This window comes from Erinaceus europaeus, chromosome 3, assembly GCF_950295315.1.
Source record: "Erinaceus europaeus chromosome 3, mEriEur2.1, whole genome shotgun sequence".
Classification (NCBI taxonomy): Eukaryota; Metazoa; Chordata; class Mammalia; order Eulipotyphla; family Erinaceidae; genus Erinaceus; species Erinaceus europaeus.
In genome coordinates this window covers 146,433,161-146,447,576 of record NC_080164.1, presented here as the reverse complement: position 1 = coordinate 146,447,576, position 14,416 = coordinate 146,433,161, and the positions used below count along the sequence as shown (strand labels likewise).

The 14,416-nt window shown below is 39.4% G+C and overlaps 1 protein-coding gene across 3 annotated transcripts in view; it reads left to right on the top strand.

Annotated features, from left to right (window-relative positions):
- The window catches only part of CWH43 (cell wall biogenesis 43 C-terminal homolog), a 67,166-nt gene extending 53,421 nt beyond the window's left edge, over nt 1-13,745 (top strand). For all 3 annotated transcript variants that reach the window (XM_060188073.1, XM_007539697.2, XM_060188074.1), the window contains 3 exons: nt 2,749-2,810; nt 9,668-9,823; nt 13,130-13,745. In XM_060188073.1, the coding sequence (XP_060044056.1) occupies nt 2,749-2,810; nt 9,668-9,823; nt 13,130-13,211 (300 nt within the window). In that variant the 3' untranslated portion in view covers nt 13,212-13,745. The remainder of the gene's footprint in view (nt 1-2,748; nt 2,811-9,667; nt 9,824-13,129) is intronic.
- Nucleotides 13,746-14,416: the final 671 nt, after the last annotated feature.

The window sequence follows — 14,416 nt, the reverse complement described above, 5'->3', positions numbered from 1 at the left end:
GCAGAAGGTGGAAGGTCTGGCTTCTGTAATTGCTTCCCCTCTGAACAGGGGCGTTGACAGGTTGATCTATACTCCCAGCCTGCCTCTCTCTTTCCCCAGTGGGGCAGGGGCTTTGGGGAAGCAGAGCTCTAGGACACATTGGTGGGATTGTCTGTCCAGGGAAGTCTGGTTGGCATCATGATAGCATCTGGAACCTGGTGGCTGAAAAGAGAGTTAACATATAAGGCCAAACAAGTTGTTGACTAATCATGAACCTAAAGGCTGGAATAGTGCAAGTGAAGGGTTGGGGGGGGATCTCCATTTTGTAGATAGCTAGTAGGCATATTTTGGTTATATTCCAAAGGGCCTGTGGCTATACTAGTTCTGTTTTGTTTTGTTTTTTTCTTTCCCCTGAGCCTTCTGATATGCAGGTGGATCGAAGTTATTGTCTGGGGAGATGATGTCATGGCTGGGAAAAGGACCAGAAAGCTGGATCAGGGAAGAGAGTAGCTCCCTAATATGGGAAAGGGGTATAAATGTTGTTGACTGTAAACCCCATCGATTTGATCTGATCTGGGGCCCATATTCAGCTTAGGATACTATGTGACCTCTGCATCCCTATAGATCTGAGCTCACATTCATGTCGTCATGAGTAGGAACGTTCCAAGCTGCCCCAGTATCAGGACCCATCTTCCTCAGGTGTGGCATAGAGTATGTTTTCCAGCCTCCCTTCAGAGGATGGAACATTCTCTACTGTTGTTGATCTAAGTTGAGGGTAATGGGGGCCCACAAAGGGGTCTATTGTGTTGTTCCTGCTAGAGGTGATCTGTAACAATAGAGGGATTTATTCGAGGTCTAGGCCCATCATGTCTATTCGGGAATCTCAGGACTCCTCAACTAGGGCCCCAGGTGACAAGGTGGCCTGATAGTGAATATTTTAGCTTTTTAAAGATTTATTTATTCATTTCTCTCTCTGTGTGAAACAGACAGAAGATTCAGAGTATCACTCCAAAATGTACAGTTCCAGGAATTAAACTTGCACCTCATGCTTGAAAGTCCAGTGCTCTACCTGATGCACAGTCTCCTGCACCACCACATAATTTTTAAAAAGAAGAGACTGGGGAGTCGGGTGGTAGCACAGCAGGTTAAGCGCATGTGGCGCAAAGCACAAGGACCAGCATGAGGGTCCCAGTTCGAGTCCCCAGCTCCCCACCTACAGGGGTGTTGCTTCACAGGTGGTGAAACAGGTCTGCAGGTGTCTATCTTTCTGTCCCCCTCTGTCTTCCCCTCCTCTCTCCATTTCTCTCTGTCCTATCCAACAATGATGACATCAGCAACAATAACTACAACAACAATAAAAAAAAAAAAAACAAGGGCAACAAAAAGGAAATAAATAAATAAATAATTTTAAAAAAAGAAGAGACTGGAGATTTCTTTAATATAAAAGAACTCCACATTTAATTTTTCTAACACATTATAGAAGAAAATATGTTCTACTTTTCTGATGAAAAAATAACCCTGGTCTCAAGCTTTCAACATCAAAAAGACTTATGATTACTCCCAAAATGTGCTTCCAGTGATTCAATTTTTTTAAAAAAATTATTTATAAAAAGGAAACACTGACAAAAACATAGGATAAAAGGGGTACAACTCCATACAATTCCCACCCCCAGAACTTTGGATCCCATCCCCTTCCCTGATAGCTTTCATATTTTTTAACCCTCTGGGAGTTAAAAAAAAAAAGGTCATTATGGGGTGCAGAAGGTGGAAGGTCTGGCTTCTGTAATTGCTTCCCTGCTGAACATGGGCTTTGGCAGGTTGATCCATACTCCCAGCCTATCTCTTGCCGCCGTTAATAAGCATAGATTGTCTGCTGAATGCTAGCCTTCATACTAAGTACCAGGGAGCCAATGTGATGAAAAAGTCCCTCTGCTCAAGAAGGAAAGGTGGAGACACAGAAACAGAAAACTGTATGGATAGTGCAGCCAGTACACATGAAGTACTGCATGGGGTAAGTGATGAAGATTCAGTGTTGTATGCTTTACATTGGGTTGTTCTAGCTCTCCCCCTGCCAAGAAAATTGGTTCAGTCCTGCTAGTTTCGCGGGCCCATTTTTCCCCGTCCCAAGGAACCCCGAGAGAGTTCCAGGGTTCCAGAGTTCTAGAGTTGGAGAGTTCTTGGCGCCGCCATATGAGAAGGAGGCAGGAGAGTTTTGTTTGGTGATTAGTTTGGGTTAGTTTATGAATTGTTGTTCCTGAATAAAGAAATACAGCTTCCCTGCCCAGCCGTGTGTCCTAGAGTCTCTGTCTACCGCCGTGACACTAGCCCGGCCTGCTGGAGCCCCTGAATTTTAACAACAATTCAGCACTTCCTGTGTGGGTTGAGAAATAGGCAAAGCTGTAGGGAACCAGGAGACTGTATTATAGTTACTGATTTGCCTATCAACTCTCTCACTATCCAGATTTCATCTTTGTACCCCCAGCACATCTGGCCCAAGAATTTAATGGGCACATAAGAGGTGCTTCAGATCACTTGTAGAATGAATAAGTATTGGGTTGTTGGGAAAGTCATGATGCATTTTTGTATGGAAAAACATACAAATAGCTCAATCTCAGACTGAAAAGGGTCAGGCTCCTTGGTAGGAGGCAGGCAGAGAAAATAAAACATGGGGAAGTGTATTTATTATTATAATTCACACATTTTCTTGGAAATTTAAGAGTCATTGCCATTTTTAATATTTTATACATCCATTTTTCTGTTTTTTATTAGGATATTGACAGCACAGATCAAGATAGATGGTGTGAATACATTATGTATCGAGGCCTGATCAGGTGAGCATAAGTTGTTGATTTGTAAAAAAAAAAAAAGCTGGGAGTTGGGCGGTAGCACAGCAGGTTAAGTGCACATGTCGCCAAGTGCAAGGACCTGCATGAGGATCCCGGTTCGAGCCCCCGACTCCCCACCTGCATGGGAGTCGCTTCACAGGCGGTGAAGCAGGTCTGCAGGTATCTGTCTTTCTCTCCTCCTCTCTATCTTCCCCTCCTCTCTCCATTTCTCTCTGTCCTATCTAACAACAACGACATCAATAACAATAACAATAATAACTACAACAATAAAACAAGGGCAACAAAAAGGGAATAAATAAATAAATATTTATTTATTGCTGTGATCTTTTGAGTCTATCCTGACAGGAAAAGCTTTATGAATGTTATTAATTTGGTTATTTTTTTATAAAATATGATTTGGCTTGTTATGCAGTTTAGCATTTTTTTTAAAGGCATGGCCTAATGATTGTAGAAGGAATAACAGCTAATCAAGTTTAGTTTAATTATATAGAGTATAAATTATTAAGCATGATAAGTACACAGTACTCAGTACATAAATGGTACCATGTTTTCACTGTATGGCCCAGTGAAAACAACATGAACCATGGAGAAAGAAAATTCCTGGGCTCAAATTCTAGCTTTTCCTAATCATGTCATCGTGAGTATGCTAACTTGTTTTAGTCACTAGTAGATAATGGTGAAGTCTTTGAATAAATTATATTAAAAATGCATCCCAAATCAGAAATTAAGTATTTTTTCACAAGTACGTATTCCAAAATAATAAAATTCAAATATGTAGTTGTGCACACCTGACTTGGAGGAAGTATTATTTAAACAAAGCAAGGAGCACTTTAATACTGAAAATAAAAGTAGTAACCATTCATTTACTCATTCACTTATTTAGCCCCCAATTATATATAACCTGGTACTTGTTAGCTGCCCTAGGCATTGGAGATATGACAGAAATAAAACAAAAATCCTTGACTCTCCAGTGGAAGGAGACAGAAAATAAGCATGTAAGAAATAGAATGTGTTAGGTGGTGATAAATGTGCTGAAAAGATGAATGACATCAAATTAGAAGGTTGGGGAGAACTGGGGTGGGGACTGATATATTGCAGAAAAGACAAGGTAGCCACCCTGGTGGGTGGCATTCCAGCAGCAGGCTCGATGGGAAGAGTATTTTAAGCAAAGGGAACAGTAGAGTATAGAGCAAGCCTCACATTTTTTTTTTTAATGACAACCAGGAGACCAGTGTGGCTGTAGTAGACTGAGAGGGGTAGCTGAGAGAGAGGCATAGGTCCTGTAGACACTGACTGATTCACTGGTCTCTCCATTCACAGGGCTTTTAAATGGAGGGAATATACCAAAAATCTCTTCTTAAATCACTGCTAGTATAGAACCTGGAGATATTTGACTCAAGGTCTCTAATCACACTTCTTGGAATTGTACTGGGAACTAAAGGAGGGCTTCTAGGATGTTGTCTCTCTGACTTTCAGTCCCCCCTCCATGCGGAGCACTTCAAGTCTGAGACATCTTGGCATTGTCTGTTTGAACATAGGGACTGCTGTTAAACTGATCATCCCTTATATTTGAGCATCTATGGTTTACATTTATAAAAGACTGTTTTCCAGGGACAATGTAGACACACAAGGTCAACTTTTCTCTCACTGGAGATAGGGTTTATTCGGTTATAAGTTATAATTCAGTAAAAGCCAGGTCCTAGGGTTTCCTGTTTTTTACTCTGTGGATCATTTAACAAGATGGAGCATGATGCATGCCAGACCCCAAGGGTACAGTAACAAGCAAAACAGAGAAGGATCCCTCCTCTGATGGAAGAAGATAGACAGTAAGCATAATCACCAATTCCATGCTGTCTTCTTCTAGAAGGTTATGAATATGGTGTGTGTGTGTGTGTGTGTGTGTGTGTGTGTGTGTGTGTGTGTGTGTGTGTGTTTTAGAGAACATCCAGAATTGCAAATAGGAGGCTGGTGTTACTGTGATGATAGTGTGATAGTGAAGCTCAGATGTGAAGGACTAGGCCTTGTGATCATCTGGGAGGAAATCCTAAGGCAGCAGGGTTGGATGGTTTTGAGAAGTGAGGCTAGTGTGTGTGGATAGTGCAGGGAAAGGGGATTGAGGGAGGCAGGTCTTACACACTTCTAAAGACTCTTCTTAGAAGGACTTTGGATATTACTTGGGAGCAGGTGACCTTTATTGGTTCCTAGACAACAACTAGGCTCATATGCCTATTGAGGTAGGTCAAGAAGACTCTTAAAGAAGATGCTAAGATTGTTTTAGTTACACTGCTCATTCAGAAATTCTAGAAGGCCCTGCACAATACCCACAAGGCTGCAGGGCAGACAGCTTGACTATTCCAAAGAGTTCATGTAGGAGGGAGAATGTTGTTTTTGCTGGGCTGGCTTCACGGGCGGGTAACAGACCATCAGGGACTCATGGCTGGGTTGTACGCAGTATCTCTTTATTCATGTAGGACGCAGCACAATCTACGGCCAAACTAAGCTAAACTAAACTACAAACTAAACTAAAAACACAATCCTATATATACTCGCCAAGTAGGGTGGAAACAGGATGTGACGCAGAGAGGGTGGAGCGTGCAAATCAGGTGCAAATCAGGGTGTACTACAAGAGGTGCAAATCAGGTGCAAATCAGGGTGTACTACAAGAGGGGGTGGAGCAAAAAGACATCATGAACCAGTGGGGATTAAACCAATGCCATGCAGGCATGCTGGTGCTTAGTTATGTAAATAGAATAGTGTTAAGCAGGGGGGATTAAACCAAATGAAACAGAAGGGGTTTTTAGAAGCAGAATTAGAAGCATACCAACAGGAGAATACAAAGTTGTTAGTCTTGCAAAACATTCTGCTGTCTCAGTTGGAAAATGTTTCACCTTTAAGGTCATAATAAAGTGGTTGTTTTAATGGGGATTTTAGAATTTCTTGCAATTTCTGTTTATGATATAGACTGATATAGGGATAATTTTGAATGGTAAAAATTGTTAGTTGACAGCAAACAGTGGTATTTATTGTACCAATATATATAACTACTAATTGCTGGGCTGTGTTTGTATACATGTGGCCTGAGACTTCCTTGCTAGAAGTAAGACAGCAAATTTTCATATATGAATATTTTAATATATATTATAACTGTCAAATATTTATATTATGTTTATGTAACAGAATACCATAGACTGTGTGGTTTAACCAACAATTCTAGAAAAAGGGAGTAGGGGTTCTATAGTGCTGCTTTTTAAAGGTTTTATTTATTAATGAGAAAGATAGGGAGAGAGAGAGAGTCAGACATCACTCTGGGTACATATGCTGCTAAGAATTAAATTTAGGACCTCATCCTTGACAGTCCAATGCTTTATCTACTGCACCACCTCCCGAGCCATTCTTTTTTTTTTAAAAAAAGAATGGGGTTAAAGAATAGGAAAGCTATCAAGGGAGGGGATGGGATATGGAGTTCTGGTGGTGGGAATTGTGTGGAGTTGTGCCCCTCTTATCCTATGGTTTTGTCAGTGTTTCATATATATATTTATATATGACACTGATAGTATGGGATCAGTACCCACCCTATGACCTCATTTAACCTTTCTTCCCAAGAAGCCCTGTCTCTAATGGATGTCGATGTAGAGGTGGTAAGGGCTTTAACATGAACCTGTTGGGATTACAAACACTGAGTTTATAATAGATTAGAAGGTAATTTTGAAATTGTCCAAAGCCAGTGAAGCTAGAGACTACTGTATTTCAGTTTTGTACACAAAATAAAGTCTATAAACTTTATCTCACTCACCTAAATCAATTTACTGTTCTTACTAGGCACTAAATATATACTTACTGAGCAACAATGTAAGATTCTCTGTTTTAGTGGAAAATTTGGTTCCTTATCTTCAAAGACTTGTGGAAAGTCACTAAAGGCAATGGCTGTGCAGCAAGTTAGGACTTTGATCATAGAGATTTGGGAAATAAATAGCCTAGATTTACTAGAGCCAGTAAGCTAGAAGTACCAGGAATTGCATGGATTTGGGACCAAGCTTAGGAAAATACATTAGCTTGTCAGTCAGCTCACACCTGCATCTAATGCTGTTCAATCTCTTTTCCTACATGGCGAGCAGACTTACTGCCTCTGCTTGCCCCAGCTCTGGATTTCTGACTTTATTTTATGGGTCTCTAAGGGCTTTGTTTTAAGTGCTTCTTCTATCACTGGGGTCCAAGCATAAATATTCTTTCTGTAAATTGCATTACCTCCCTGCTTTAATCCTTTCCTTGAGTTCTTGAAATTTGTAGATGGGAAAGGTCACCTCCCTCCCTTCCTTCCTCCCTGCCTTCTTCTCTCCCTTTCTCCTTCCCTCTTTCCTTGCTATACAGCTGCCAATTGGGAACAACAGTGACCAAGTGCATAGCAAGACTCCCCATATTTGGTGCTAAAACACTTTCTGAAACCTAATCAGTTGAGAGTAACTTTGAAGGACTATTTTCTGAGTAAAATTCCAGAACAAATTAATTTAAATTAAATGTATCTTCCAGAATTTATTTTACTGTGTTGTGTAAGGTGTAAAGTAAATGGGTCATTGTCCAACTTCATGTCTAGTGACTGTGTTCATGGTGTCTTATGAGTGTAGAATTTACTGGCATAGTGGCTTGACTGGAACTTAGACCCAGGATTGTCTCAGTTATTGGTTAAGACCAGTGATGGAAAGCTCCACCTCCACAGCCTTCTTTAGTCTGAAAGAGAATGTTAGACAAGGAGATGCATTTGCAAACAGAGTGAGGGTAATAGCTCAGCAATAGATTTTTTTTTTTTTTTTGCCTTGGTAATCCTGAGCTTCCACGATTGAAGCCACAGGAATGGAAAGAAACCTTTAACATTGTAAATATTTTAAGCATATGTATAAATTATACAGTGAACAGTTAGGAAATAAAATCATAATCAATGTGTGCATAGTTCACAACTGCCAGTTATATTATGTGATTCAGTGAACTTCTAAATTCACTATGAATAACTACACTATTCCATCACAGGGATATCCCAGTTGTTCTAGTCCTTTCTCCATTGTTGGATATGTAGTTGGCAAACAATTTAACTAGGTGACTTTTGCTAGTGTCCTCATCTCCACAGTGCCTATTTGACTTTGTTTATAGAACGGGTTCTTGAAAAATGAAGATGAGACAGGTCTCTTAGAACCAGCATTTTATTTTATTTTATTTCATTTTATTTTTATTGAGGAGTTAATGGTTTACAGTATGCTCTTTTTTTTCTCTCATCAATCCTGTCACCAAAGGTCTGTGTCCCCATCCCCACCCCCACAGATAACTATTATAGGTCTCCCGCAGTCTAAGATATATATTGACATTTTTTTCACATTTGCATGTTCAGTTCTCTGTATTCCACACAAGTTCTGCAGTTGTCCTTTACCTTCTTACTTGTTTACTAATCATAATCTCCAATATACCTTCTGCTTTATCCCAAAGGACACAATATCACCTTTTTATTGCTGAGTAATACTCCATTGATTATATGTCCTACAATTTTTTTTTGTGCCTCCAGGGCTACTGCTGGGTCTTGGTGTCTGTACTACGAATCCACTGCTCCTGGAGGCCACATTTCCCTTTTGTTGCTTTTGTTGTTTATCATTGTTGTTACTGGATAGGACAGAGAGAAATCAAGAGAGGAGAGGAAGGCAGAGGGGGGAGAGAAGGATAGACACCTGCAGACCTGCTTCACAACTTGTGAAGTGACCCTCCCTAAGGTGGGGAACCAGGGGCTTGAACTGGCATCCTTAGGTCAGTCCTTGCGCTTTGTGCCATGTGCGCTTAGTCCACTGTGTTTCCGCCCAGCCCCCTACAATTTTTTTTTTGGTCCAGTTATCTGTCGAAGGGCATTTTGGTTGTTCTCAGTTTCTTGCTATTGTGAATAAAACTGCTATGAACATGTTGGTGTATATATATATATCCCTTTGAATCGGTGTTATTATAATGTTTGGGTAAATGCCTACAAGTGGAATTGGAACCAGTATTTTTCTCAATGATTGGCTAAAGTGGGAAGCATTGTCTACACAGCTTTCTCTCTTTAAAAGAGAACATTAAGGGATGAGAATAAGCACTTCTCAGCAGGGCCAGGGTAACAGTTCAGTGGCAGACTATTGGGTTGTTGGGTTGGGAAGCCAGATGCTCCAGGATCAAATCCCATCCTCCCCAGTGTGATGCAGTTCAAGTTTTGGTCCAGGACTGTCAAGGCAGAACAGAGGCTTTTTTTTTTTTTTTTAATGAGAAGTCAAATATAAATAACAGAAAAGAAAATCTTGGCTGCTTACAGTTCCCCCACTTACTCAGAATTACGTGCATAGCATCTATAAAGTGAATTTCCTGGAGATCTGAAAGCTGAAGCAAAAGCTAGATGTACACTTTATCAAACATATAAATTCTTTTAGTTTAGATTCTAGTGTGGGTAAAAATAGGCTTTTGGCATTTGGATCTTTAAAGGTAAGAACAAATTTAGGCATGTGTTCCTGTCCTTCTGAATCAGTTCCATTACAGACTCAGAACATATAAATTATGTGAGAGGCAGTTTGCATATAGAGATTATTAAATAGTATTTAAAAAGTAAAGGAAGAGTGCTAAGTATATTTAGTTAATTAAATCTATGTGTATTTCTTTTATTCATGCATATAATAAAAGCAATGTTTTAATAAATGTGTAGATTAACAAATGAAGCTAATTTTAGTGATATACAGAACAGAGTTAGAAGCAGGAGACTGGCATATAGTGAAGGTGTCACATATTAGATATCATCAGATTTCTAGATGATAAAACCTCACAAATCATTTCTATTTCTGCCACAGGCTGGGCTATGCGAGAATCTCCCATGCTCAACTAAGTGACTCTGAAATTCAGATGGCCAAATTTAGGATCCCCGATGACCCTACCAATTATAATGATAACCAGAAAATGGTCACGGACCCCAGGAAGGTTCCTGAGAACATTCATTTCAACCCTCGGTGAGTTCCTTTATGTTGTACAGGGCACTCCTTCCCCTCTAAGAAACCTTAATATCACCTCACAATAAGCTACGCATGATACTTGGTTCTAAAGGTTTTGTTCAGATAAAGTAAAGATATAACATTCTGCTTGGGGGAGTTGGGTGGTTGTGCAGCGAGTTAAGCGCAGGTGGCGCCAAGCACAAGGACCAGCATAAGGTTCCTGGTTTGAGCCCCCGGCTCCCCACTTGCAGGGGAGTCACTTCACAAGCAGTGACGCAGGTTTGCAGGTGTCTATTTTTCTATTCCCTTCTCTGTCTTCCCCTCCTTTCTCCATTCCTCTCTGTCCTATCCAACAACGACGACATCAATAACAACAATAGTGACTACAATAAAACAACAAGAGCAACAAAAGGGAATAAATAAATAAATAAAAATAACATTCTGCTTGGGTTCAATTTATGACCTCTAATTTCTTGAAGAGAGAAGCATGTTGTAGTCCCAACCTCAAGTAGCCTATAATTATCCCCGTTTTGTAAATGTATGGGCCATGAACTAGGTTATCAGAAAAGTCATGACATTTTTCTATGCAAAAATGTGTCATGACTTTTCTGACAATCCAATATATGTGTATTCAGTCTCTTTGTTAATCTTATTTTTTTATTCAGATAAAATATGATGAACTTCCTTCCATAGTAAAGCATTCTTCTGAAAATATATTTTTATTATTTATTTATTCCCTTTTGTTGCCTTTGTAGTTTTATTGTTGTAGTTATTGTTGTTGTAGTTATTGATGTTGTCGTTGTTGGATAGGACATAGAGAAATGGAAGACAGAGAGGGGGAGAGAAAGATAGACACCTGCAGACCTGCTTCACTGCCTGTTAAGCAACTCCTCTGCAGGTGGGGAGCCGGGGGCTCGAACTGAGATCCTTAACACTGGTCCTTGTGCTTTGTGCTCTTCTGAAAATATTTTAATAACTGGGCCAGGTGGTGGTGCACCCAGTAAAGTGCACATAGTACTATGTGGAAGGACCTGCACAAGGACCCGGGTTCAAGTCCCTGCTTACCACCTGCAGTGGGGATGCTTCACGAGCAGTGAAGCAGGTCTACAGGTGTCTTTTTCCCTCTCTGTCTGGCCCTCCCCTCTCAAGGTTTCTCTCTTATTGAATAAGATAGAAAAAAATTAATAATTGAATAGTATTCCACTGTATGGACATATCAACCTTCTGCTAATCAACCTAGTGCTTTTGTTAACGTATTCTTCTAATATTATAAAAGTTGTCTAGAGACTCCATATGCATACACACACACACACACACACACACACACAATATATATATATATATAGTCTCATCTTCCTTTCCAGTGCCTTTTGTATTTCATCATATCAACCAGAACAATAAAATTAATTATTTTATATTTATATATATAGTTAATTTGCAGCAGTGACTTAGCACAAGACTTCAAAGTTTAAATTGTTCCAAAATAAAGTCCATATATGAATAAATTAAATATAAACAACATTTCAGGACTTATGATCCCTTCACCTGCAAAATAGATACTATTCAAACTGAGACTGGAGAGAAAATCCAGACTTTATTTTATTTTTTCCCTCCAGGGTTATCTCTGGGGGTTGGTGCTTACACTACAAATCCACTGCTCCTGGAGACCATTTTTCCCATTTTGTTGCCCTTGTTTTTATTACTATTATTGCTGTTGTTGTTATTGGATAAGACAGAGAGAAATCGGAGAGGAGGGGAAGACAGAGGGAGGAGAGAAAGTTAGACACCTACCTGCAGACCTGCTTCACTGCCTGTGAAGTGACCCCTCTGCAGGCGGGGAGCTGGGGGCTCCAACCAGGATCCTTGAGCTAGTCCTTGCACTTCATGCCATGTGCACTTAACCCACTGCATTACTGTCCAGCCCCCCAAACTTCATTTTTTAACCAATGGTGTCAATCAATAATTGCTGAATTCTTGTGCTTTTGGAGTCATCCATAACCATGGAAAGAGGACTTTGGAAGCTAAAATTTTAGTCTAGTTAACTTCTCCTACATGTATGAATCCTTTTGTTGTTGATGTTGTTCTATGTACTTTTCTCTTTTTTTTCTTTATTAAGGAGATTAATGGTTTACAGTCAACAGTAAATCACAGTCGTTTGTACATATATATTATTTCTCAGATTTCCACATAACACTCTAACCCCCCACCTAGGTCATTCTCCACCATCATGTTCCAGGACCTGAACACTCCCCTCAACTCCAAAGTCCTTTACTTTGGTGCAATACACCAAACAGTCCTAGTTCTGCTTTGTGTTTTCCCTTCTGTTACCATTTTTCAGTTTCTGTCGGTGAGAGAGATCGTCCCATATTCATCTTTATCTTTCTGACTTATCTCACTTAACATGATTCCTTCAAGCTTCAGCCAAGATAAAGTGAAAGAAGGCAAATTTGTCATTTTTAATAGCTGAGTAGTATTCTATTGTGTGTATATATACCACATCTTACTCAGCCACTCATCTATTATTGGACACCTGGGTTGCTTCTAGGTTTTGGCTATTACAAATTGTGCTGCTATGAACATAGGTATACACAAATCTTTTGGAATGGGTGTGTTTGGTTCCTTAGGATATATACCCAGGAGAGGAATTGCAGGATCATAGGGGAGGTCCATTTCTAGTATTTTTCTTTTTTTATTGGGGGAATTAGTGGTTTATAGTAAGTACAGTTGTTGGTACATGTGTAAAATCTTTCAGTTTTCTGCAAAACACTCTCACCCCCGGTCTAGGTCCTCCTCCACCATCATGTTCCAGGACCTTAAAGCCCTTCTTTCCCCAGAGTCCTTAATTCTGTGCAATTCACTAAATCCAGTCCAAATCCTACTTTGTGTTTCCCCTTTCTGTTGTTATTTCTCAACTTCTGTCTGTGAGTAAGATTATTCCATATTTATCCTTCTCTTCCTGGTTTATCTCACTTAACATGATTCCTACAAGCTCCATCCAAGATAAGGTAAAGAAGTTAAATTCATCATTCTTAATAGTTGAGTTAACATTCCATTGTGTATATATACCACAACTTTGTCAGCTACTCATCTGTTGTTGGATACTTGGGTTCCTTCCAGGTTTTGTCTATTACAAATTGTGCTGCTGTGAACATTGGTATACACAGATCTTTTTAAATGGGTATATTTGGTTCTTTAGGATATATCCCTCCATTTGCTGTTATGTAATTCATCAATCCCTCCTAGTTTTATGGGTTATGATTGAAATTTCACATAGAATACCTTTTTGAATGTGTTTTTTTTTAACATGTTGATTACTGTTTTTAGATTTGGATCCTACAAAGAAGGTCATAATCATGATGAAAGCAAACACCATTTTCACATGAGTACTCCCAAGTACTTTTTATGAACTGTTTATAACAAGAATTTATTGACTGGGAAAACCTAAAGAAAACAAAGTATGGAAGATAAGACAAAATTACTGAAAGTGGAAAATGACACACAGAGAACCTTGATTTTGACAAATATATTTATACAGTAGGAAATTCTGTCAACTTATAAACTATATTGCTTAATACATCATTTCTCCAAATTGGTTTTAATAATTAATAGAATGTGGGGTAGTACAAAAATGTTTTGGGGAGAAGTCTGAAAAAAGCAGGAAAGTTTCTCTGTTAAATATATAATAACTAACAAATCTAGTGTTTTAATGCTTAAAAATAGGAAACTGACTTATCAATGAGCTAGAAGGACAACTAACATAGACCAAGCAACTTTAAATCCACCCAGAACAAAGTACTACTGGAGAACTGTTTGAATTTAAATCTAATTGTATGAAGAATAATGTGTACATATAACTACTTCTGACTCAGCAGCAGTGGCAACATGTCCAATACCATCCTTCCATGAGCTGTGATAAATCATAAATCTTTTTCCATATTTATATGTGTCCACAGGGCATGCATGGTGTGGTAACATACATCAGAAAAAAGTATGAGTTTGCACCCTGTATGCATACAGTCTCATAAACCCAACATTATCTCCACACATACAAACAACTATTTTAACATATCCACAGATTTTTTTTTTTTTTTTGCCTCCAGATTTATTGCTGAGGCTCGGTGCCTGCACCACAAATCTACTGCTCCTGGAAACTATCTTTTTCTCCTTTGTTGCCCTTGTTTCCCGTTATTGTGCTCATTATTATTGTTGTTATTGATGTCGCTGTTATTGGATAGGACAGAGAGAAATGGAGAGAGGAGGGGAAGACAGAGGGGGGAGAGAGAAAGATAGACACCTGCAGACCTGCTTCAACGCCTGTGAAGCGACCCCACCTCACAGGTGGGGAGCTGGGGGCTCGAACTGGGATCCTTACAGTGGTCCTTGCGCTTCACACAATGTGCACTTAGTCTGTTGAGCTACTTCCCTACCCCCTCCACAGATGTTTTTGCACTTCCTTCAAGTAGTAGAGTTAATTTGCCTCTCTTTGTGGGTAGCTAGACTTAGTGACTCACTTCCAATGAGAATGAAATTAAAGAGAGGTATGTCAATTCTGACAATAGGCTATAAAAGATGCTATAGTTTCTGCTTTAATTTTACCTTTTTGGATCTGAA